Raw genomic sequence first — 26969 nt, forward strand, 5'->3', positions numbered from 1 at the left:
CCCCGGCCAGCTGCAGATGGGCCTGCTGTACGGTAGTCTTGCTAGTTCTTACATGTGCGAGCTGCGATTTCCCCGACATTATTACCGTTCTTACCTCTTGCAGAACATTTTCTTCTTGCGGAACACAATCATCAGTACAAGTCCGATCAGGAGCGCCAGGGCAATAAGGATCACCACGACGATGATAACAATATCTGCAAGGGCAATAACACTAGGTCAAGCGCAGCACGCTGGGATGCAATAAGTTCCTTATTTTAGGAGACTGTTATGTAACAACCTTATTCTACATAATGTTCTGTACATGACAATATTATTACTACTAGAAGCTTTCGTATAGGTTATATACAATAAGTCGTTTTACATATGTAACAGTGTACAAGTGTAAGCAGAACATGATCCCACCTTGTACAGTGACATAACCCGCACCCACTGTCCCTGAACTAGGACTTCCTGCACTCCCCAGGTGAAAACCTACAGATTTGTTAATACAACCATGCACAACCCACATTAAGTACGTACTAGATCCTGAGGTGTCATCACAGTTGGGGGGTGCCCATCCCTCCTGGCACTGACACTGCAACTCATGGTCACAAATCTGGAGGAGAACAAGGCAGCTGTCAATCAGCCTGTAAGTGCTGTGTTATACAAACCAAATGTGCAGAGCATAGGCTACCATACCTACCTACATTATAACATAGTGGGACATGCAACACTAAAAGGAGGCGTGGTCATAATGGAGGCGGGGCCATCTCATATGGGGCCTCTATGGAGAGCAGTGGTGAATGGCACATATGTCTCAGCATTTCAGCTATACAGTCCCTGAAATTGAGACTTGTACAGCCGGGGTGAATAACCTAACCTAGGAGGTATCTAACCAGACCACATAGATATATAAACTAAACATATACTGTTAGAGCTGTACTATGTATTCTAGACTACCTAGTTTCTGTATTATAATGAATATTGAGTATTTGTGGAAGTGTGGACAGCCTGTGTACAGGCAGGTGCAGGCGCAGTGTGTTCCTGAGAAACAACCTGTGACATCATCAAGCTGTCAGCTCGCAGGACATTGGCTCGCAATGATCACATGAACTCTAAAGCATTTATAATGCAAAAAAAAAAAGTGGGATATATTTTATAGCAGCTATTCTGAAGAATGATATAGGTGTATGGAATGAACACCCTTTAATTAGATTTATACATAGGCTGTATTATTAATGTGCGAGTTCTCAAAGTCACATAGAAAGTACACTGCTAAGAATAACCAATCCGATACTATTATCTTCTAGATTTGAAATAAGAAGTAGATTCTGATTGGTTGCCCAAAGCAACATCCCATGTGAAATAGAACTGCCATTTTAGTAAATTTCCCCCTAAATATATTCCTCTAATCTGTCCCAGTTCAGGGCCCAATTCAGACTTGATCGCAAGGCAACTTTTCCTCTAATGGGCAAAACCATGCTACACTGCAGGGGAGACACGTGTAACATGTGCAGAGAGAGTTAGATTTGGGTGGGTTAGATTGTTTCGGTGCAGTATAAATACTGGCTACGTTATTTTTACACTGCAATTTAGAGTTCAACGCACCTAACCCAAATCTAACTCTCTCTCTGCACGTTACATTTTGCCCACCTGCAGTGCGTCATCATTTGAGAAAAAAATAGGCTTTGGAATCAAGTTTGAATTAGGCCCTTAGTCAGGAGATTCACAATTGTGCGGACAGTGAACCAGTTTCTCCAAACTCTTGGGACATTGCTACATATGTGACATCACCATACTGAGTGGATGTGAACTTTAATGTAAGAGCGTTTTCATAGGAGGGGAGTCTGGGGTGGCATCCCTGTGGCAAAGTCCCTTTTCTTACAATACCAAGGCCAATGTAAATGGAATGTAGTTGCGATCATCCCACATAGCAAACAGGCAAATGGACCACACTATACAGGAAGGACATTGCTCTGCTTGAGGAGTCTCTCTGCCAGTATTACTCAGTTGAGCTGCTATTTGGTTCTATTAGAACAGGCTGGACAGATGACGTCCTGGCACTCACCCCATGTCCCGGGCAGTTGGCAGAGCAATCTGCTGACCGATAGGTACTGTCGGCGTCGACACATTTTCCACTGTAACAGACCTGAACAAGCAGAGACAGAAACAGGCCATTATTAGAAAAAATGCAAACATAAGATAGGGCCACCTAGAGCTAGAATGTGAGGTTATTTTTCTTCCATAAGGAATGGGGTGTTTAATGTAGTATTAGATTAGATCAAAAAGGTTTATTCAAAATGAATCAATGAGCCTTATTGATACACCAAAGTTAACAGATACCCCACATTTGGATAATACATAAAAAGACAATACGATTGTCTTTCTTCACAGTGCTGCTGCTGATTGGTTACTTGCACACAGGTGTCATTTGTGTTGAAGCTCTGCCAGGACAAGGTTTTTTTTATGCATTCTTGACCACTGATTTGGCATAAAAACAACAAATAAAATAATAAAAAAGTAAAAAAAAAAAAAAAAAAAGAAGCATTGAAAAATGCGGACTGGTGGAGAGTTACAAAAACTGTAGTACTATTATTACAGTGGGTCTTTTCGGATAGGGGGAGGGTGTTTGCACTTTATTATAAGGCATGACAGAGCCTTGCCAAATGCCCAGAATGCCAGCGGTTGTAGCTCTGCAATTATCGTTATGCTACTGCAGCCATATACATATGTCAGAATTTGTGGGTTTGAATGCTTCAAGGCCCAGACCATAAAGGGGCCCGGTGGCAACAGGGTAGATCGGGATCGCCGACAGACAATTATGGATGGACAGAGCCAGCAGCATTATTTTGATTTTAGTGCCAGCCACAAACCAATTGGAGCTTGTAGACCTGGAGCAAATCATGAGCAGCCAAGATCCTGATTGGCTGCAAGCCCACAAGCAAGACTGTCTCACAGTCAGAATGTTTTTTTTAAATACCACAACTAATTCTGTCCCCCCCCATTGGTTGTCTGCCAGTGGTCTCAATCAACCATGCTGCCACTTGGGTCCTCTCTCAATGCATGGACCACCAGCTCTCAAACTAAAACAACCAGCACCCAGAATGGTAACAAGAAGAGAATGGAGCTCCAAGGGGTGGTGCAGGGTGTGTGTGTGGCTATGGAGCAGTGTGCTAACCTTAACACTCCAGATGTTTTTAAACTACACATCCCAGCATGCTCTGCATCAGATTTTGCATGGCCAAAATAGCAAAACTGAAGCAGAGCATGCTGGGATGTGTAGTTTAAAAACATCTGAAGTGTCAAGGATAGCCATCAAGGGTCTAGGTGGTGGGGTGGCTCTGCCTATTTTGTTAAGGGAGTAACTATACCATGTTGGAAAGTCACAGAAAGAATGTTTATAATAAAATGTTGCATTATGGTATGTACAAGCCAATAAAGCAAAATCTGGAGATAGACAGCACTTTCCATCTTGCTGCACTGCGCACTTACCTTTCCTTCCTCACACTTTGTTCCAGTCTGTACCAATCCGGCGGCAGCCATAACCCCCCGACATTTTGAAAATGAAGCAACAGAAGCATAGACAGTGGGAGTGTCACTGCCGCCATAGCAGTAGATTACGCCGCACTTCACATCGCTGTGGAAAGACAGACATGGACACTCAGCATGTTACTGCAGTGCTGATACGGACAAGATATCATTGGTTATAAATTATAATTCCTATATATCCCCCAACTGTACCTTTTTGGCCAGCCATGCTCCCTATACCTGCCGTAACTCCCCTTTCTGAATTTGTACCATTTTCTGCCCTTCAGATGTTGGAGGGTATGTTCCTATGTGGCTTATGCAACGTTGGGCATACAACCTTTGTATAAGCCTAAACAAAACTACGACCATCCCCAGTGGGATCCCTCACCTGCCTGACACCTGGTGCGGCAGAGGGGGGTCCATGCCTACACTGTAGACATGCACTGAAAAAATACCTTGGTTTTGTGGGAAGTGCATAGCTTCATTGGAGGGGTGTGCTATCACAGGAAGGGCATGGCTTAACATCCTGACCCCTGTTTCCATTACTCCGAAGGTCCCGGTGATGTGGGCTTCCCCTCATAGATTGCTTCATCTGCAGTGCCGGCTCCTACTCTGTGAAAGGAGCCAGGTGCTGCACGGAATGTTACAGTGCAGTATCCAGCTCCCATCACGGATCAGGACACAGAATTTTGAAGGCACCCAAGTGCGCCTTGGAAGAATGATGGCCCATTCTGTGTGGTTAAGGCCTATTGTACAGTTTTCCGGAGCAATCCAGAAAACATTGTTCCATCAAAGAGAGAGCATCGAAACCATGATACAGTCACCAATGGGTTTCATGGCTGGAAAGACGTTACATTGGAATGTAGTGCTTGGTTTTTCCCATAGAAGTTTCATTTGAGTTAGAAAGTTCTTATCTAATATATATATATATATATATATATATATATATATATATATATATATATATATATATATATATATATATATATATATTAACCAAACACATGTCCCCAAATCTTGCACTCCAAAAATACAAAGTAGGACAGTATCTTCTTGCCCCCAGCAGTGGTCACTCCTGACTTATCCACTGATTCGGACAGATAATCCTAGATGTTCCAGGATACTAGGTGTTCAAACTCCCCCCCCCCAAAAAAAAAAAAAAAAAGATGTAAAGTTGGATCATTCTGATGAATTTAGTAATAAATGAGTATTTCCTTTTGTGTGTGGTTTGATTCATTCGCTATTCTTGAGAACTAGTTTTAGGACTTGGGTGATCATATCATCACAAAAGCTTGGAGAGAGAAAAGATACCACCAGCTCTGCTCCTAACTGCCATGTCACATTCTGGGCCAGATGCACCAAACTTCAAAAAGTGATAAAGTGGAAAGTGATTAACTTCCAGCCAATCAGATCGGTACTGTCAGTTTTCAAACCCAGCCTGTAACATGACAGAAGCTGATTGGCTGGTTGTTCATCACTCTCCACATGATCACTTTTTGAAGCTTGGTGCATCTGGCCCTGTGTGTTAATATTATGACAGACATTGACTGTTAGTACTTTACATCTCTCCACGCTTTGATAAATCTCCATGTGTTTCCAACAAGCATGAGCCCTACGTAAGCAGAGATGACTACATGGCAATTTGTAAGGCAGAGACAATCTAGCACTCACCTAGTGGCACATGGTATGTAGCTGCCCTCCAGGAGTTGACAGTACCCGTAATTGGTACCTCTTTTATTTGTATTGAAACAAGAGTCTTCTCCAACTGTAGCACCTGGAGCAAAGAAAGTGATTAGCAGAGCGATCTGGGCAGGGGCGGACAGGTCATGTACTGTATAATCTAGGAGACAATCTGGGACAATGTTATGGGCTAATGCATACCCTTCAACACAGAAAACCGGTACAAATTTAAAAGGGGTGTGGCCACAGGTAAAGGGGTGTGGCCTTGTGGCACTCATAGGAATTAATAGAGCTGGGAAATGCTGAAACCTGGTACAAAAAGCTACAAATAAACAACCAAAAACAGTACTGTACCGACCAAAAAGGTATAGTTGGAAGGTATGCTAATGGCATGTACTTTAATTTATTAAACCTGGACATACGTAAATGGGTTATTTACTAAGATAGGAGTTCTAGTTCAGATGGCATGTTGCTATGGGCAACCAATCAGAATCTACCTTCTAGAAGATTATATAATCGGATTAGTTTCGCATAGCAACATCCCATCTGAAATAGAACTTCCATCTTGGTAAATTTGCCCCAAAGAATCAGTGTGGTTCACCACTTTCCTGGCACTACTGTATGTGGTGCGACCGTAGCTGGCAGTGTGTTACATCCAGTGGCGGTTCAGGAGACTGCAGTACAGTCCAAACTTCGAATAGTGACCCAAACCAATAAGAAAGCTGTCCGGAACTCACTGGCAGTTGATGGGGCTTATCTGAATTTTGGATTATGCTGGATCATTTTAACAATTACAAAGCCTCAGGTCGCTCACCCCCCAATCACAATGTAAGGTCACAGTACATGAATATTAATGCTCACTCACTTGCTCCCCATAGGACAGTGCACTGGCTTTGCAACATTGGACACTTCCCATTGTAGCACGTTCCTTGGCCATTGCTGCAGGGGAAGCCATTGTAAATGAAGCGATCGGAGGTACAGATTGGAGATTTCCCATTACACATGTCTGCGATATCACAGTCATCCTTAGCGGGTCGGCACACAGCTCCTGCTTTCTTAATCTACACATAGACAAGATAGGATGCAGGTAATCTTTTGAATAATGAATATATTTGCATGAATCTAAGTATACAGCTCCGCCTACACGATTGACAGCTACATTTAAGTGATGATTAGTTTTAAGACCTAATCAGCCTTATGAACAAGGTTAAAGAAGTAGCAGTGAACTAGTTAAATCCTTAAACTAGTAGCCTATTATATAATCCCTATATTCTGTAGTCCAAATTTGCTGCAGTAAGCGGGACTGTACTATCAGTAGGGTGCTGGGAATCAAAAGAAATGAAATAAGCACTGAAATCCAATGCAGAAAATTGAAAATTCCACACTCCGGTCCTCTGCTTTCTCCTATTCTGGAGAAGATCATGGAGGGTACCTTGTGTGCATATGACAAACTTGTGAGGACAGGCCTTCAGGATTAGACTGACACTTAAGGGGTTTGGCTTTTCTGGTTTAAAGGAGGGCATTAGATTGAGGGCTGAGATTTAATTGGTGATATGAGAGTGAATGGGTGGAGACAGTGATAGGTATGCTGGAGCTTCTAGTAACTCCTGGCATCTTTGCTTTTGGTCGTTGCCCACCCTCCCTCCCTCCCTATTGTTAGGATTATTTTAGTTATAGCTGTGTCAGCAGGTGGCAGGTTTTCAGAACGGGAGTTAATCTGATTGCATATTTTATGGGGGGTTGCTCCAATTGAGAAAATGGCTTTTAATTTTTACAGTTTTACTTTAGAGGGCATCATCATTCCAGATGTGGTAGGACGGGCAGGTGGCCCTAATTTGTTTTAGCTTTTATTTTTCCCCACGAGGGAAGGGCGTTGAGGTATTCCTTCGTGAGTTGTTTTTGGTGGTCAGGAATATTGGCAGATGGCCGATCCTTGATCATCGGGGCAGGTGGCCCCCTTTTTGAGAATTTATTTTATTTTTCCAATTAATGTTTTTTGGTCCTACCAAATTTGACCCGTTCTTCTCCCCGCCACCATAGATAGTGAGGGTAGTTAAGATTCTTCGATTTTTAGCTTTTAAAAATTAGTTAGTTCAAATAGGCCGCCCTCCTTTGAAAAAAAAAAACTGACCATTTTTCACGCCAACTTCTGTTGTCAGTGTCATTATTGATAAGTTAAGTGTATGACTGGATCTGCCTGTGTAAGGTTTAATCATTCTTATAAATAATACTATCGCTAACTGGTTATACCAATACAAACTATTGTAGGGACTTCATAAATTTCAACAAGGTCATGATACTAACATATTTATGGGCATAGTATACGAATACTGCCAGGAACCCACTGCGTGGATCACAATTATTTGTGATAATCACTCTCTTGTTTTGCTATGTATCCGGTAGATTGAATATTTATTACACAAGCATCTCTTGACCATTTTATTTAATCACTTATTTCATTTTTCGGTACTTATATGTTAGTTGGGCGCCCACTAAGCTATTTGCTTAGTTTTCCACTACGCTCGCCACGCTTCGGGCTCGCCAACATGGATAGTGGGGATATGAGCGTACTAACTATAGTGGGCGCCCAACTAACATATAAGTAGCCATTTTTCAGACTTTTACTAATGTCTTTATTATTTTGCTATATAAAATAGATACTGCAAAAAGTACTTTTTAGCCAGAACCCTATTGAGCCTCACAACATTTGACATTTATACTGCATTCAGTGGCAGCTGGCCCAGCTGAGGGCAAAAGGTGTTTCTGGGCAACTGGAACCCCACCCTCTCCTTTGTTTCAATATGACCCCAGCCCCAATCTTTTTAAAAAGACCCCTCTCTGTTGTTAATGTTGTTAACAGTTGTTAATATTATGACTTGTGGTAGTGCAACAGTTTATTTTATGAACCATAGTAGTGCTCTAATTCACTTTGTATAGCTGTCTATACATATTACACCACACAGTACCAATTCACATGATAATATAGTGTCCCCATTTCATATTAGACCTCATTACAGTGCCCCCAGTTTATATTATACCACACTATAGTGTCTACACTTAATATGAACGGGGGCACTGTAATGTGGCACAATATGAAGGTGCGGGATATACTGACGCCAAAAATGTAGCATAAACTCACAAAATCAAATTTTCTGAGATTTACTGCATTCCCGTATACACCAAGCTCCAGAATGCGATGAATTCAAGAGCAGTGTGTAACGCCATCTGTAGCTGGCAATACAAACATGTGGGCTTCCTTACTCATACTGCCCTGAGAGTGGTACAGTCTGGTCCCTCCCAGCATCCCACATAGTTGCCTCGTCACTCTGCACATACACAGAAATACTCCCAGTCCTAAACCCGGAAGTCCAGTGATTGCAAAGGACAGCAATTATTGGGAGAGCCGTCCTCTGCAAGCCCATTCAAGGATGCTGGAGTCACCAGCTGCCCAAGTACTTTTTGTTATCCTGCTGCAATCCGCAATACAAATATCAAATAATGAAATCCAAATAATTGCCCTAAACACCATGACATAGCAGCCACACAAATAAGCATATGTTAGTATGTATTATCAGTGTAGGGCTGATGAACTTAGCCAACATATAAAGTGCACTAGCACATATGTTCTCAAACTCGGTCCTCAGGACACCAAATAAGATATGAGATATGTCTCAGGTGCTAAAAAGCACCCACCCTGTGCCTCTGATGCAGGGCATGATTAAAGGTTCCAGGTGCCCTAGGCTAATACATGTAATGCTGCTTAACACATGTGAATGGGCCTTCAGAGACTCGCCATTCATACTGCCCACGTTCATGTAACGAAGGGTATATATAACTGGCATGTATCTAATGCTTGTGGTGTATGAAGGGGACTTTGGCTTTAGGCTGCCCGACTGCCACTACAGCACAATGTAGTTAATAAAACACTGCAAAGATGACTTTCATTCCAATTTATTCTATGTGCTGCAGGCTCATCCTCTGACTCAGACCCGCATTGGATCTTATCAGATGTTAAACACCTGCGATTTGCCCAATTTTCATTGTTTTCTCTGCTCGATCCGTCGGAATCGGATAAAAAAAGAGGCCAATTTACAGAAGTGTATGATGGTGTTAATGCACTTTCAGTTACATGAATACACCATTACTGCACTAGGCCTGTGATTTTTCCCCCTTCCAATCCCAAATCCCATAAGAAGCAGTAAGCACGAGATATACACTAGCATCAGCATGTAGATCAGAATATATGTTATTTGTGCACTTTTGTGGTAAGAAAAATGAACATTTGTCTGCAAAAATAAACAAATCTAGTCTAGCCTGAGCCATCAGCTCTATAGCCCCATACACACTAGGGGACCCTGCCTAAGCCAATATCGGCGGCACAGCATTGGCAAGTGCATGCAAACTTGAGGTTGCCGGCTTTGAAATAAGTAATGGCGGGGATGACAGCGCTGCTTCCAATGCAGCATGCCCATCGTTAATGAGGACCTTCCTCCCCCTAACATGCTGGACGAGGAAGGGGTCATTACCGATGGGCAGGAGCACGCATCATTACCAATATTGGGTATGGGCTTTTGGTTGGTTTCTGGTAACTATAGTGTAGCTTACTGTGGTTATGGGGATCTGGGACGGATATTAGACAGACCTTACATCGACAGCCATTACATCGACACCATTAGTTCGACAGCTCAATAGGTCGACATGGTTTTAGGTCGACATGTCATTAGGTCGACATGTCATTAGGTCGACAGGTCATTAGGTCGACAGGTCATTAGGTCGACAGGTCATTAGGTCGACACTACATTAGGTCGACAGTGTCTATGTCGACAGTCAAAAGGTCGACATGTGTTTTTTCACTGTTTTTTGGCCGAAATGTCGACACAGTCGACATGGACACAGTTTGAAGTGTACCGCAGCCCCTCGCATCGCTCGCTTCGCTCGCAATGCTTCGGGCACGGTGCCTCGCTGCGCTCGGCACACTATTTTATTCTCCCACCACGCCCTAGTGGATAGTAGGGCATGAAATACCGCCTGTCGGCACATGTCGGCTCAAAAAACAGTGAAAAAACCCATGTCGACCTTTTGACTGTCGACATAGACACTGTCGACCTAATGGTAGTGTCGACCTAAAAACATGTCGACCTAATGAGCTGTCGACCTAATGAGCTGTCGACCTAATGACCTGTCGACCTAATGACATGTCGACCTAATGACATGTCGACCTAATGACATGTCGACCTATTGAGCTGTCGAACTAATGGTGTCGATGTAATGGCTGTCGATGTAAGGTCTGTCTAACAATAGTCCGGATACCGGTTATGGAATAGAACCTATATAACTGCTCTATGCAGCAGACATGATAATAAAGCAAATATGTCGTCACTCTGCTCTGTGTGACAGGGGAGCCTAGTTATGAAGAGACAGGTGCCTGCTGGGATAGGAGCAGTATGTTGTTATACAAGCTTTCGCTTACCTTACAGTTCTCACAACATTCCCCGTCTGCACACTGAACGTCCGCCTTGAACTTGCATGTGGCAGCATCACAGCAAGGGTTGGTACATTCCTGTAACACAAGTGAGCTATAAGGGACGCTGAAGGAAACCATGGCAAAGTACAAGGGCACAGGTCACACATACGAGAACATTCCCTAATTCAGAGAAGGAAGCAACTTTCCATACAGCAGCTGTGCAGTAGTATGCTGATGCCGCAGGTCGTGTAAACAGACTTCTCCTCCCTCTCTGATAGGCTGCTGCACCCGAAGAGGAACCAATCATATTCCATCATATGTAGATTGAGCAGATCGAAATATGTTTATTGTAATTGTGAGATATACATGTGAACTGATGAAATCTGGCATTACTTACTATCAGATTGTAACATGTGCGCTGCCATTTAATATTGTCGTGACCTTAGGTATGCGATTGATCAAATAGATATAGAAGCGTGTAGATCAGGCATGTCCAAACTATGGCCCTCCAGCTGTTGTGAAACTACAAGTCCCATCATGCATTGCCACAGTTTTGCTACTAGGGAATGCTAAAATGATGGCAAGGCATGCTGGGACGTGTAGTTTCCCAACAGCTGGAGGGCCACAGTTTGGACATGCCTGGTCTAGATGAATACAAATCTATAATGCAGAGCTACAACTGAATAGGACTATTAATAAATGATTATTTATGGTGAGATTACTGTGCGTTTCATGATGTCCCTGTGAGCTACATCCTGTGTATACTGTAAGAGAGCATTTGCTGCACGCGTATTTTCTGCTCCTCCTCTATGCGAACACATCACATACTGGGCCAGATGTATCAAACTTCAAAAAGTGATAAATTGGAGAGTGATAAACAACCAGCTCCTGCCTGTCAACCCCAGCCTGTAACATGGCATTTAGGAGCTGATTGGCTGGCTGTTTACCACTCTCCATTTTATCACTTTTTGAAGTTTGATGCCTTGGTAATACAACATGGCAAATTTCCAGTGGGTCGAACGGATGGATACACAATGTATATGGACATCTCTACCTTGTGCAGATCTAAAGGACTCCTTTGGCCAGATGCACTAAGCTTCAAAAGTGATAACATGGAGAGTGATACAAAACCAACCAATCAGCTCCTGCCTGACATTTTTCAAACACAGCCTGTGACATGGCAGGTAGGAGCTGATTAATAAAGAGCCAGCCAATCAGCTCCTACCTGACATGTCACAAACTGTGTTTGAAAAAGGTCAGGCAGGAGCTGATTGGCTGGTGGTTTATCACTCTCCATTTGATCACTTTCGAAACTTAGTGACTTTATCCCTGTGACAATTTACTATTCAGATGAATGCTCCAGGCAGCTGCACAGCACTACCATCAGCCATTACCTGCACAGTGCCGCAGTCGCAATCTTCCCCCAGCTCAGTGAATTTATTTCCACACACGGAAGGAGTCTGAATAAGTTGCTTTGATGGTTCGTCTCTCATACAGGACGGCATGCGGTCGAAGATGAACTCCTGAAAATTGCTGAGACTGCAGGAGCTGAATTGACGTGGGGTGTTATAACTGTGCGAAAGGGAAATGGAGAACAGTGTGAGGAGACATAGGTCATTTACAGACCATCTACCTGGCCTGGCGCATTTAGAGGAAATGGCGATTACTATATAAATTCTGCAGTATCTCTACTTGTTGGGATGCATAAAAGTCTGCAGTAATTATGGAATCTGAGAAAAAACATTAAAATACTGTATTATGGGGAAGATCGATCAAGCCTTCTAAACTGAAAAAGTGGCGCAACCAGTGTCTTAATCCTTGTACACACTAAAAGACCTGAACGCAGTCAATATCGTTAATGATATCGGCCGCGGGTGGGCAAATTAAGCATATACACTGAACGTTATTGGTAAATAAGCCCCAGGGACCCGCTGAACCTGCATGTTCAGCCGACAAGGGGGAGGGTCTTTAACAATGGGAGTGCGCATCGTTAACAACATTGAGCATATACACTATCCAATCTTTTCAAAAGACATCACTCAAAAAGGGCCAGATGTATCAAGCTTCAATAAGTGAAAAAATGAGAGTATGAAAGTTCGGAGTTGATTGGCTGGTTGTTTATCACTGTCCTTTTTATCACTTTATGAAGCTTGATACATCAGGCTCAAGGACCCTTCTGTGCAATAGCTTTTTTTTTTTTTTTAAAGGGGGGGGGTAATGTGTATGGGGTTTAACTGTCATTTTATGGAAGCTGCTTGATAAATGATAACTAGAAGGTGATTAGAAACTTAATTAACTTTTTCTCTTGTTTGATCCATCTCCCCATATTTGTTTCTGGAAGTTGACCATTTTTTCGGGTATTCTCCCGCACCCCCAGGAGAGTAAGTGGATCTCACACATTCCTACTGAAGCAGGCAAGAAGGGGAGATAGTCACCAGAACCTCAGTGCAGTGTGGAGGGGCTCAGCAAAATTACCCAAAACGCCTTGCCCCACTAAGGAGCCAGCAGCGGCACCTCTCTGGGCTTCTCCTGGAGAGGAGACACAAAGAGGTGGCTAGTGCATTGTAAGTAAGGCCCAAGCAAAAGGAAAGTGGGCCCGATTCAGTCCTGCTCGCTAGGCTAAGTGTTTTCAGAGCCTAGGGAAAAGTTGCCAAAACCGCTGGCACCCGGGGCATGCCCATTGGCGACAATGTGCATGCACAGACCCCCACCGTCGCCGGAGGGGAAAAATTCAGAACTGTGTGAACAGGCCTGAATCGGCCCCAGTGTTCCGAAATGTTGCAGCGCTGCGGTGTATGTATGAGGGCCCACCTCAGAGTGGGTGACATGATGCAGGAATCTGCAGGGCAGTTGCAGTTGTTCGTGTCATGATTCATGCCCAGGTTGTGGGCCATCTCATGAGCAATGGTGGCCCCAACTCCGATGGGAAGCCTACTGTGGTCCTAGGAGAGGAGAAGAGTGTTAGACAGGACGGGCAGACAGAGACTTACAGTACAGGTACAGCTGGTTTTGCTATTACGTAGTATCTATGGTAATAGCGGCAGCTCAATTCATTCAGAGATTTTCACTACAGTAAATCTTCCTACAGATATGTCCTTATACAGGTTTACTGCAGTCACGCCAAACAGCCCCTCTTGGCATGCCAGGCTGCGCAAGAATCTTCTGTCACTGGGAGTCTTTTGGTCAAAAATGCATCTTTGTCCAAAAGCTATGTGACTAGGATGCAAATAGAGACTACGCTAATGTAATATAGGACACCTGTATATTTGTGTACGACCGAGTCTCTGGATCTGTACACAACGTGCTACAGTGCAGCAGCTGCAGCTCTTTTCCCTATACAATTTCTGATTAGTATACAGACTCCACAGGCTCGGATTGGCCCGGCGTGGAACCGGGCTATTCGCCGGTAGGCCGTGATGATTTTGACATGGGACCTGCCCAACTTTTAATGAGCGGGCAGTCATTAGCTACTGACTTACCTGGCAGCAGGCTGGGAAGCTGATTTTTATAGAAAATATGCTCAATGTTAGCAGAACTGCCAGGCATTTTGCGCTCTGTGGCGTATTAAGGCTGTGTGTATGAGGTCGCATCTGTATCTGGGTCTTATGCTGGGTGCACACTAGAACGATTTGGCCTCAATTCCCCAAATTTCGATACAATCTCGTATGTAAATTCGGCATGTTTTAGATCTGATTCCAATTCTATGTGTGTCCCCGCTGGTGGTTTTGGTCATTTTGCAGATCCTACCTGCTGCAGTCAGGATTTGATACAGGTTGGGATTGGATTGTATGCAGATCGTGAGCAGATCATGGACTCCAACAGAGTGTGCGACCATCGTATGGCCGTCTCACGATCATGATCATTCTGGTGTGTACCCAGCATTACAATGCACATCTAAACATGCAGTGTAAAGTGCTGGTAATGTGTGTGCTGTGGTCTGGAACACAATTTTATGATTTTTTCAAGATGACAGGTGTCTTGTGCATTTAGTCCTTTTATATACATGCTATATACTTGGCATCCAGAAATGTTCCAACCATGCCCCATTTTCTAGGGTGGCCAGTCACCCTAATTTGGGACAAAAGTTGTGGGGTATGAAGATATATTACATACCTGCCGTTTTTTTGCATTATTCAAACTTAATAGTTGGAAAAGAGTTCGGCAGACGGAACGTAAACTTACACTACTATGAGGATCAGCATGGCAAGGAGTATTCAGAATAAAAAAGATATTTACAACAATGTGCAGATGGAGCGCCTCTCAGCCAATGCTGGGAATCGCCAGTTTACCTTAACTGGTAATCATCAGCAGAGAGGCTCTCCATCTGACGGGGATGCGGAAGCATCTTGCGCATGTCTCCTTCAACACGGCGGCGGGGAGCACTTTCCCTGCCTGTCTCCGCTTCAGGGAGACATGGAAGGGTTAGGTGGGATCTGTAGGCAGCTGCTGGGGGCATCGGGGGAGCTGCAGCGGCGGAACAGGGAGCGCGCGCCCCCTTTAGCTGGATGGCGGCGGCTGATTACTCCTTGTTCTACTTTGCAAGAGATTATTTTTTGCTTTATAAATCAAACAAACTTTCTATAAACTAAACCAACATAAGTGGCCCTCATTTTAACGCAAGACTGAAATGCAAACTGACCTGAATAACACCGCATGAGTGGGAATCGCTACACATGGTACCCACAAAGGCCAGTCCAACTGTAGCTCCATCAAAATCTGTGTTCCTGAGATATAGAATACAATGGTCACCATGCACAATGTACTGTGTACAGATCAGAAGACAAATAAAATGCATCTATTGGCAGAGCACCGAGTCCCCACATCTTCATCAATCCCAAGAGAGCCCGGGCTGGTTTCCACCAAAAAGGAGTCCTGTAGCCTGGGGTCCCCCACAATAGTGAAAGATCGCCCCAAGATCATTCATCTCTATGGATAGGTGCTGCATAAGCCAGCATTAATGAATGCATTTAAATTAGTTTGTGCATTTCCCAGAGTCGGGACACAATGAATAGATCACCCCCCACTTTGGCAGCTGGAGAAGCGATGCGCGCACATAAGGGCTGCAATAAGAAGAGACTTACGTTATGAACTGGGCATTGTCATTGGGTATTTTTGACAGTTCGCTCTTCCTCCAAGATGAGAAACGATCGAGATTCACATTGGCCGCAGACGACACTTCAAACTGGTCTTTTTCCCAGAATGCTATGCCAATCAATGCCACGAAAGTGGCTAAGGGTTTGTACACCTAGGGAAACAATTGTATTTAGATGTGATTTATTACTTTCGATACAAGGACAGATCTTTAGCAAGGGAACATCACTCTTAAGGGTTATTATAAAGCCAGCCTTTTACAACCAGAAATGTATGCATATAATTATATACTGTATGTACGCTGGGCCAATAAAAAGGCTCAGTATGATCACATAGTTTACTGGTGGATGAATATGCGCATTTTATATACACACACACATTTTTATTCATTGTTCCTTCCAGGATGTATATTATAACCCAGATTTTATGAATTTTTTTATTATTTCGATCCATGTTTTAGGACTTTATAGGTTTTAAAAATGTACCCACTGTATGAAAAAAAAACATACCATGGTACTTGTGAGTTATCCGGGCTGCCGATTTTGTCCTTAAGCTTGGTTAACTTAAGGACACCCGACCGACGCGATGCCCGCGATTTAGCCCCAAATCGGGGGCATCGCGTCGGTCGTGGCCGTTATAAGGGGCCGCGACGCGATGCCCACGATTTCCCATAGACAGTAATGTTAAAAGACACGATGGACCCGATTTCCCATAGACAGTAATGTTAAAAGACGCGATGGACCCGATTTCCCATAGACAGCAATGTTAAAATAAAATGACAACGTGAAATTGGCCAATATGTTTTAAAAAAAAATTTGGCCCCCCACCACCGTTAACGCCACCCCGCTATTGACGCCAACCCGAAGCGTGGCGAGCGCAGCGAGCCCGCGAGGGGCGGCGGTATGCGTCCTCCGACCTTTTCATACCCCTACTATCCACTAGGGCGTGGAGTGAGAATAGAATAGCGTGGCGAGCGCAGCGAGCACCGCGAGGGGACGCGGACACCTGTGAAGCCCGCAAGGGCACGCGGATACCTGTGAAGGTGTCCGCGTCCGCTCGCCACGCTTCGGGCTCTGTGGCTCGCTGCGCTCGCCACACTATTCTATTCTCACTCCACGCCCTAGTGGATAGTAGGGCATGAAAAGGTCGGAGGACGCGTACCGCCGCCCCTCGCGGGCTCGCTGCGCTCGCCACGCTTCCGGTTGGCGTCAATAGCGGGGTGGCGTTAACGGTGGTGGGGGGCCATGAAACATTTTTTTTTTAAACAGATCCAATGTGAAATGGCCAATTTCACGTTGTCATTTTATTTTAACATTGCTGTCTATGGGAAATCGGGTCCATCGCGTCTTTTAACATTACTGTCAATGGGAAATCGGGTCGGAAATCGGGTCCATCGTGTCTTTTAACATTACTGTCTATGGGAAATCGTGGGCATCGCGTCGCGGCTCCTTAAAACGGCCACGACCGACGCGATGCCCACGATTTCGGGCGCGATGAAAAAAATCGGCAGCCCGGATAACTCACAAGTACCCATACCATAATTATATCATTATGAAACACTGCCTTTATTTCAAATGTGTAGTGGCGTCACAACACCTTCCACATCTGGTGTGGCTCCCATGTACAGGGGTGTAATTTCTCAGCAGGTTTTCATCGAGCATCAAGACCCCAGTTTATGACAGTCCCGACGGGGGGTGGGGGGGGGGGGGGGGGGCAGGAGATGCAGATGTCCCCAAAAATGGCCTGGTCCTACACTGACAGAAGCCGATTCTGCACATAATGATACAGCGCAGAACTTAGGAACAGTCACTGAGAAAGTACCTGCACTTGGGTGTCACCCACTGACCCGGTTACAGCCCGCAGCCCCCTTGTGATGCCACTGCAGATGGGTCCTGCTACTGCCTTGCAGCATTGTGGGAGCATCATGCGGCATGAGGTGGTTATCCATTTGCAGCATCAGCTTTCCCATAGAAGTGAATGGATCACAGGTGTGTTCAAATGCTCGCACCCGTGAACCTCTGGAGCTGCCAATCTCATTACATATGCAGCATGGCTGCCACTACAAATTTTGGGGCCCAGGACTTACTTCTAGTCTGAGCCCCCCTCACTTACTGCCTTGTTTTTCTGGTCACACTGCTCCCAAAGCGCAGGCTTCTCCTTCACCTCCGGACACTGGTGTCCATTAAAAATATTGCGTCAACTTTTAAGTAAATCGGGGCTCGAGGCCCGACAGCCAATCAACTAGGTCTAGGACCCCTAGGTCTTTCTAGTTTCCAAAGGTCAAAATACAGTAGGTCATTTTAGGAACCAACATCCAGATTAGGTCATTTTAGGTTCTATATAAATTAAGTATGTTATTCCCTGGTACATAAAATGAAATTAAATTGAATGTAATGGGAAAGGATTAGTATAGGTTAGAACGTAAGAATCCTAGGCTTAATAATAACACAAAGATCACCACAATACCATATAAAGCAATGAGCCGCATAGTGAGCACCCGACAACACAACATCAGTGACTGGCATGTAAAACAGAGCAATAATACCACCATATAATACAGCAAGCATTGGTTGTTGTCCTAACATAGAGAATTGGGTCCACCATACAATACATTTACTGACTATCATTACAATATCATTCCCTCATCTGTAATTAACGTCTACTCAAACCCATTAACTCATCAGCTCCATAGTAACAACCCCATATATTTAGCTTTCTTGACAATAATAATCTTCATAATGATAATTATTGATCATAAAATAATAAACATTTTTGTATTTTAAATATATCCATCGGTCTCGTTAAAAAAAAAAATACTTAATCTTGTATAAAACAATAACTGGGCAGTACAACAAATCATACATTGTACATTTGGGGGTATAAGCACAGTTCTGACATACTGGGGTCAGCTACATATGCAAAATTACTGCAACAGTAGCTGCTGTGGTTGGCAATGCATATGTCTGGTCAGACAGGAGGAGATCCAGTTATTCAGGACTCAGACAGATCAGCTGGATCTCATCCATCCTCATAAGGTTCCCTCATAAGGTTCCCTGCAGGGCACAGTCCAAACATACTCATAGGGCCTGGTTCTGCTTCACTCGCAAAAGCAAATTCTCTCTTTAATGGCCAAAACCATGTGCACTGCAGGTGGGGCAGATGTAACGTGTGCAGAGAGAGTTAGATTTGGGTGGGGTGTGTACTTCAAACTGAAATCTATATTGCAGTGTAAAAATAAAGCAGTCAGTATTTACTCTGCACATAAACAAAACAACAACAAAATCTCTCTCTCTCTGCACATGTTACATCTGCCCCACCTGTAGTGCACATGGTTTTGTCCATTTGAGAGAGAATTTGTTTTTGCGAGTGAACCAGAATCAGGCCCATTGTCCAATTAGAATTTCTAATGGCTATCCAGTATTAATATCCTACTAAATACAGCTGAAAAAAAGTCACCCACAATGTAAAAATATTCTGAAACCAGATACCAAGTTTGTGTGTTCGCTTACCTCGTTCACATAATTAATCATCTCAACTATTCTCTGTTTAATGACTTCTGTGCTCCGATTATACTTGACAAACTAAGGAGAATAAAAGAAGGAAATCACATTAATGTTAATGCTCATATACATTACTTTGCGCCACTCACTGTTGCCTAAGGAGCAGTTTAACCCTATATAGGTCATTACATTTATAAACTGCATAGTCTGCAGCTGGCTAGGTCTGTGCGAAAGGCTGCTGGCCACACATTAGACCAACTTTCCTCCAACCATCCAACTAGTTGCTTGGATGGAATAAATATATGGTGCTGAATGGGAGCAAATGTAATATTTACTTCAGAACTTTGCTCCCAAAATCTGGAAAATGACAAAAACTGTCGCTCAGACATGGTACTGTAGTTGAACCTGTTTGATTTAAACAATTTGGCAGAATGTTTTTGTCCATTTTCCTGGGTTTGTGAGCACACTACTGATTGTCCTTTGCTGCCATCCAGTACCAGATTTTTATTCCATCCAACAACTAGGATGATTGGAGTAAAGTTGGTCTAATGTGTGGCCAGCATAATGTTAGTGTTCCTATAGTAAGCACGCTCTCTGCTTATTGCAGTCCAGTATGACAGTCTCAATGCCTCCCAATGGGAGTGTGTGCCGCGTGTGTGACTGACATGGTAATATTTTGCCAAAATTTTACTGGATCATCAATACTGAACTACTGCTACTTTCCTTGTATATGTATTATGACAAACATTTATCATTATATATAAGAATTTATTTTCTGGGAATTAGCGCAATACAAAATGGTGTAATGGTTAGCATTACTGCTTCAAAGCACTGAGGTCATGGGCTTCATTGCCACCTTGCCTCTAACTGTGCAGAGTTTGTATATTCTCCCCGTACTTGGGTGGATTTCCTCCGGGTTCTCCGGTTTTGTCCTACACTCCTAAAACATAATGTTAGGTTAAGTGGTCCCTGACAAAAATTGACCCTAGCCTGTGAGTGGGTGTGCATGTGATTGGACTAGATGGGCCAAGTAATTCTGATCTGCCATCAGATTCCTTTATTTATTTATTTTTTTGACACTTTCAATCTCAGGAAGGGATATTGGGGCAGATGTATTAAGCCTTAACAAGGGATAAATGCAAGGGTGATAAGGAGAGATAAATGTCCAGCCAATCACCTGCTAACTGCCATGTTACAGGCTGTGTTTGAAAAAAGTCAGTAAGGAGCTGAATGGCTGGACGTTCATCTCTCCTTATCACCCTTGAATTTATCTCTTGTTAAGGCTTAATACATCTGCCCCATTATTTCATAGTTACTGCCCCTTTTTTTGCAATTATAATTTTCTGATCTTCAAGATTAAAAGCCTCATTCAGGATCGCTCGCTAAGCAGCATTCTTTCACTGCTTAGCAAGCGGCTAAACACTGAACGCCCAACACCCCCCTCCCTCTTCCCCCCCGCATCCCCTCAATAACATGTGAGGGATGTGGCCAAACACCATTGAATGATTTCTCTCCTCTTTGGAAATAAAAGTCAGCTGACTTATTTCCGCCGCTATCCCTCCCCATACCCGTGTGAATGCCTGTGCCTCGCTAAAGACATTCGCACAGGGAATCTGCATATGTGCGCATGTGCAGACCCTCCACCATCGGAATGGGTCTGAATTCGGCCCCTCCAATCCAAGCAGAAATCACCCCCTTAAGCGGTAAACACACTGCGCCCGATTCAGACCGGACTACAGATACAAAATCTCAAATGGGCAAAAGAATGCTGCACTGCAGGTGGGGCGGATGTAACATGTGCAGAGAGTTAGATTCGGGCACGTTATTTTGTTTCTGTGCAGGATAATTAATGGATGCTTTGCTTTTACACTGCAAATTAGATTTCAGTTTGAACACACCCCACCCAAATCTAACTCTCTCTGCTCATGTTACATCTGCCCCACCTGCAGTGCACATGGTTTTGCCCATTTGATAAAGATTTAGCAGTAAGCAATATTAGACAATTTATTATTGCAAGGTGATTTGTAATGATAAATCATTCACATTGCGCATGGTCCGGCAGATTTGTGACAATGCTGTCCTTACATGCAACTCAATCTGAGGATCTCATCAACAATAGCATCCTCCTGGGCCTGGCCACAGATGATAGCTCATTGGTGGCTTGGTGTGCACACTGTATACTGTAGTTTGACTGGGAGTTCAAGGGAAATCATTCGCGATAGCATACAGTTTGCACATCGTATAGCAGGTACCCAGCTTTCGTTTCTTTACTTTAATCTGGAACCACTGTACCTCAGATTGGGCCAGATTCTCTAAACTTCGAAAGTGATAAAATTGAGAGTGATAAACAGCCAGCCAATCAGCTCCTACCTGCCATGTCACAGACTGTGTTTGAAAAATGTGAGGTAGGAGCTGATTGGTTGGTTTGTTATCACTCTCCATTTTATCACTTTTGAAGCTTAGAGAATCTGGCCCATTATCACTTTACAATCAAATACATTATTAAAAAACCAAATGACATTTCAGAGTATATTTTAATCTTTTCTGATAATCAGTTAGGAGTTCTCGAACTTGTAAATGTATAACAGTTCTTATTACTATGATACTTTGTAGGGGTCGTACTTATATATTGTTAACACTTTCTGAACCAAAAAGCGTCAGCACCAGTCATACTACAAATACATGCACTTGTATGTTATACTTACCATAGTTTTATCTGTCACAATGTACAGCTGTACAAACTTCAGGGATTTCAGAAATGCCGTTTTCTGGAATGAATTTAAATAGTCTTAAGTAAGGTAAAGTAACATAAAACCACAGCCTAATAGGATAATCAGAACTCAACACCAAAAAGGAATACAATGGAGAGTAATAAACTGCCATGTTACAGGCTGTGTTTGAAAAAATGACAGGTAGGAGCTGATTGACTGGTTGTTTACCACTCTCCACTTTATCACTATTTTAATCTTGATACATCTAGCCTTATATGTGCTTACAAATCACAGAGTGATTTGTAATCTTTAATATTTCTTTTTCTCTTTATATCTATACTCTTTTTTTAATACTTTCGCTACTTACCTTTAAGGTCTCATATTAATATATTTTTGTGTAACATACAGCACCAACACAGAATGATGACCTGCTAGTTTATAAAAGTTTAATAAAAAACTCAATAATATAAAAAAACGAGAATTAATAAAATATACACCTATATATAGGTACAATTTCATTTTATTTATTGTGGAACAGGAGTGCATCCCAATCAAACGTGTACATACTCTGTGCCCCTTCTGTAAGGCAAATACAGTTATACTGTGTATGAGAATAGCGACATGAATTTATGTAAAACTGTATAATTTATGCAAGTTACACAGACATTGTACTCACCACAAACCACAAGTAAATATACATGTTGTTATTACATTCAGGTATTGCAAGCACTGGGTTCCAGTGTTTAACCATTTGCATACAGATTACTAGCAATAGAAATGGCAGGACAACCATGTAGCAATAACAGAGCTTTCCAGAAGGGTGTGGTATGGGACTCCAACAGTTGGGATCCCGACAGTCATTATCCCGATGTTGGGATCCCGACTGCCCGGAGTCAGACAGCATGGCGAGTGCAAAAAAAGCCCCTTGCGGGCACGGTGGCTCGCTACGCGAGCCACCTATTCTAATCTCCCTCTATAGGGGTCGTGGACCCCCACGAGGGAAAATAGCGGGTGGCCGTCGGTCACCCGGCTGATTGGCTGGCTGTTTATCACTCTCCATTTTATCACTTTTGAAGCTTAGAGAATCTGGCCCACAGAGAGAAGCGCTGTACTAAATAAATGATCGCAACAAACTGGTTGCTATGGGCAATAACTCCTCCTTCCCCCGACAGTCTTGTTCATGCCACTCTCAACGAAAAGAAAAGGAAAGGAGGATTTGCTAGCAATGTACTTGCATTGCGTGGAAATTGTAGCCAAGCTAGTGTCTCACTTTTTAACTAAATGCCAGATAAAAAGGGTGTATTCCACTGCCTCACCTCAGCATTGTTGCCAGATCGAGAGGATTTGGACGTCTTGCCCTCCACCCACGTGGTATTAGTCACACCGCAGGTTTTAGGGATCTCTTCCTTGGCATCAAACACTGCATGTTCCCCAGCATCCGTTCCATTCAATGGCTCAATCAAGAATCGTCGGTTTCGAATACGGATGAGACCACTGCAAAACAAAGACCACGGCTATAACACAACTGTGGCTATAGAGGCCCCATCTGAGGGGTTCTAAAAAGGACCTTAAATGTATGTATCACTGGAGTACAGTTCCATATGATGGCTGAGGTAATGCTTTGCAGCCTGTGTGAGCGTATCCCTGCAGTCACCATCCGATGGTAGGAGCGGAGCGGAACAGGGGTAAAGAACAGATATTTTATTGAAAATACTATTTGTGAGATGGCACACAGGAAACACCCCCCCCCCCCCCACCAAAAAAAAAAAAAAAAGTATTTGACTTTACCCCCATAGATAAAGAAGATTGCGTTTCACCTCATACAATACCTTTCACTATTGTAATAAAACTGTGTTCTTTCATACCCAGTGATTATGGAACCCTACAGTGCATGTTTTCCAGATCAACCAGCTCCTAACTCATTTTTCAAATACAGGGGCAGATGCACTAAGCCTTTGAAAAGTGGTAAATGGAGAGGGATAAACCACCAACCAAATCCTAGCTGTCCTTTTTCAAAAACATAACAAGTCAGTTATGAGCCGATTGTCACTCTCCACTTTATCACTTTTGAAGGCTTATTACATCTGGCCCATTGTAATCAAAAACATCCAACACAGGGATCTGAATAGATTGCTTAGAAATTAAGCACACATTGCCCTGTGTGTCTAGCCCATAATGACAGCGTGTCACCATGCAGTAAACATCTAGTCAGATGACCAGCGTTCTCAGCAGAGAACACTGGTCAGCACACATCACTACTGCATCGCATGAGTGATGTGTGTGTGTGTGTATGTAACATAACAGTACATATGCATGCAGGGCCTGATTAACCAATAGGTTGATTAGACAGCAGCCTGGAGTGTTAGGTCCTGGGGGGCGCAGCACCGGCACAATAGATTGCGCTTGGATGGGAGTGATTTCTGGTGCTGATGGAGTTGGGGGCCAAGCAAGGTCTCCTAAGATCTCTCCTGGGAACTGTATATAATTATCGGGGGAAAAAAAGTTGTGGGAAAGTGGGGTGCGACCACTTCTGTATTAGCCTAGGGCATCTGGAACCCTTAATCAGGCCCTTCACGCATGCCTGGGGGATTGGCTGTCTGACACCATAAGATGTAATTGTACACATGCATGCCAGAGGACTGTCTGCTGTCTGACACCGTAACATACAATAGTACACAGGTGTGCCTGAGGACTGTCTGCTGTCTTACACAGTAACATACAATAGTACACAGGTCTGTCTGAGGACTGGCTGCTTTCTGACACAGTAACATACAATAGTACAATGCATGCCTGAGGGCTGTCTGCTGTCTGACACCGTAACATACAATAGTACACAGGTGTGCCTGAGGACTGGCTGCTGTCTGACACAGTAACATACAATAGTACACAGGTGTGCCTGAGGACTGGCTGCGGTCTGACACAGTAACATACAATAGTACAATGCATGCCTGAGGGCTGTCTGCTGTCTGACACAGTAACATACAATAGTACACATGCATGCCTGAGGACTGTCTGCTGTCTTACACAGTAACATACAATAGTACACAGGTGTGCCTGAGGACTGGCTGCGGTCTGACACAGTAACATACAATAGTACAATGAATGCCTGAGGACTAGCTGCTGTCTGGCACAGTAACATACAATAGTACACAGGTGTGTCTGAGGACTGGCTGCTTTCTGACACAGTAACATACAATAGTACAATGCATGCCTGAGGGCTGTCTGCTGTCTGACACAGTAACATACAATAGTACACAGGTGTGCCCGAGGACTGGCTGCTGTCTGACACAGTAACATACAATAGTACAATGAATGCCCGAGGACTGGCTGCTGTCTGGCACAGTAACATACAATAGTACACAGGTGTGCCCGAGGACTGGCTGCTGTCTGACACAGTAACATACAATAGTACACAGGTGTGTCTGAGGACTGGCTGCTGTCTGACACAGTAACATACAATAGTACAATGAATGCCTGAGGACTGGCTGCTGTCTGACACAGTAACATACAATAGTACAATGAATGCCTGAGGACTAGCTGCTGTCTGGCACAGTAACATACAATAGTACACAGGTGTGCCTGAGGACTGGCTGCTTTCTGACACCGTAACATACAATAGTACAATGCATGCCTGAGGGCTGTCTGCTGTCTGACACAGTAACATACAATAGTACACAGGTGTGCCCGAGGACTGGCTGCTGTCTGGCACAGTAACATACAATAGTACACAGGTGTGCCCGAGGACTGGCTGCTGTCTGACACAGTAACATACAATAGTACACAGGTGTGTCTGAGGACTGGCTGCTGTCTGACACAGTAACATACAATAGTACAATGAATGCCTGAGGACTGGCTGCTGTCTGACACAGTAACATACAATAGTACAATGAATGCCTGAGGACTGGCTGCTGTCTGACACAGTAACATACAATAGTACACAGGTGTGTCTGAGGACTGTCTGCTGTCTTACACAGTAACATACAATAGTACAATGAATGCCTGAGGACTGGCTGCTGTCTGACACAGTAACATACAATAGTACAATGAATGCCCGAGGACTGGCTGCTGTCTGGCACAGTAACATACAATAGTACACAGGTGTGCCCGAGGACTGGCTGCTGTCTGACACAGTAACATACAATAGTACACAGGTGTGTCTGAGGACTGGCTGCTGTCTGACACAGTAACATACAATAGTACAATGAATGCCTGAGGACTGGCTGCTGTCTGACACAGTAACATACAATAGTACAATGAATGCCTGAGGACTAGCTGCTGTCTGGCACAGTAACATACAATAGTACACAGGTGTGCCTGAGGACTGGCTGCTTTCTGACACAGTAACATACAATAGTACAATGCATGCCTGAGGGCTGTCTGCTGTCTGACACAGTAACATACAATAGTACACAGGTGTGCCCGAGGACTGGCTGCTGTCTGGCACAGTAACATACAATAGTACACAGGTGTGCCCGAGGACTGGCTGCTGTCTGACACAGTAACATACAATAGTACACAGGTGTGTCTGAGGACTGGCTGCTGTCTGACACAGTAACATACAATAGTACAATGAATGCCTGAGGACTGGCTGCTGTCTGACACAGTAACATACAATAGTACAATGAATGCCTGAGGACTGGCTGCTGTCTGACACAGTAACATACAATAGTACACAGGTGTGTCTGAGGACTGGCTACTGTCTGACATCACAGGGTTGTGTAATAAACTAATCCAGTGATTCGGAACATAGAAGCGTTACACTGTGAGGTGGTCAGGTCTATCTAAACATAATATACGAACAGAAAACAAATGATCAGAACACCAATATTTGTTGTAATTAAAGATAATTATGTGTAATTGCAAAGGAAGCGGAGGGAGCTAAATAAAGACTGCGTGGTAAGCATGGTTATAAATAGAGATGTGCGGCGGCCACTTTTTCGGTTTTTGGTTTTGGATCTGGATTTTTATGAAAAAAATGCTAAAAATGGCTAAAATAACAGAATTTGGGCCTGTTTT

The 26969-nt window shown here is 43.7% G+C and overlaps 1 protein-coding gene across 1 annotated transcript in view; it reads right to left on the minus strand.

Annotated features, from left to right (window-relative positions):
- The window catches only part of LOC146075480 (zinc metalloproteinase-disintegrin-like protein H3), a 76892-nt gene that overhangs the window by 14997 nt on the left and 34926 nt on the right, over positions 1 to 26969 (minus strand). Inside the window, exons 6-19 of the mRNA XM_083184769.1 lie at positions 23270 to 23447; positions 21948 to 22010; positions 19252 to 19323; positions 15733 to 15896; positions 15291 to 15375; positions 13463 to 13593; positions 12046 to 12223; positions 10658 to 10747; positions 6053 to 6248; positions 5179 to 5281; positions 3472 to 3616; positions 2048 to 2128; positions 520 to 595; positions 95 to 194 (exon numbers count right to left, since the gene is read on the minus strand). Coding sequence (XP_083040895.1) covers positions 95 to 194; positions 520 to 595; positions 2048 to 2128; positions 3472 to 3616; positions 5179 to 5281; positions 6053 to 6248; positions 10658 to 10747; positions 12046 to 12223; positions 13463 to 13593; positions 15291 to 15375; positions 15733 to 15896; positions 19252 to 19323; positions 21948 to 22010; positions 23270 to 23447 — 1662 coding nt within the window. The remainder of the gene's footprint in view (positions 1 to 94; positions 195 to 519; positions 596 to 2047; positions 2129 to 3471; positions 3617 to 5178; positions 5282 to 6052; positions 6249 to 10657; positions 10748 to 12045; positions 12224 to 13462; positions 13594 to 15290; positions 15376 to 15732; positions 15897 to 19251; positions 19324 to 21947; positions 22011 to 23269; positions 23448 to 26969) is intronic.

The sequence above is a fragment of the Crinia signifera genome, chromosome 4, assembly GCF_055691185.1.
Source record: "Crinia signifera chromosome 4, ASM5569118v1, whole genome shotgun sequence".
NCBI lineage: Eukaryota > Metazoa > Chordata > Amphibia > Anura > Myobatrachidae > Crinia > Crinia signifera.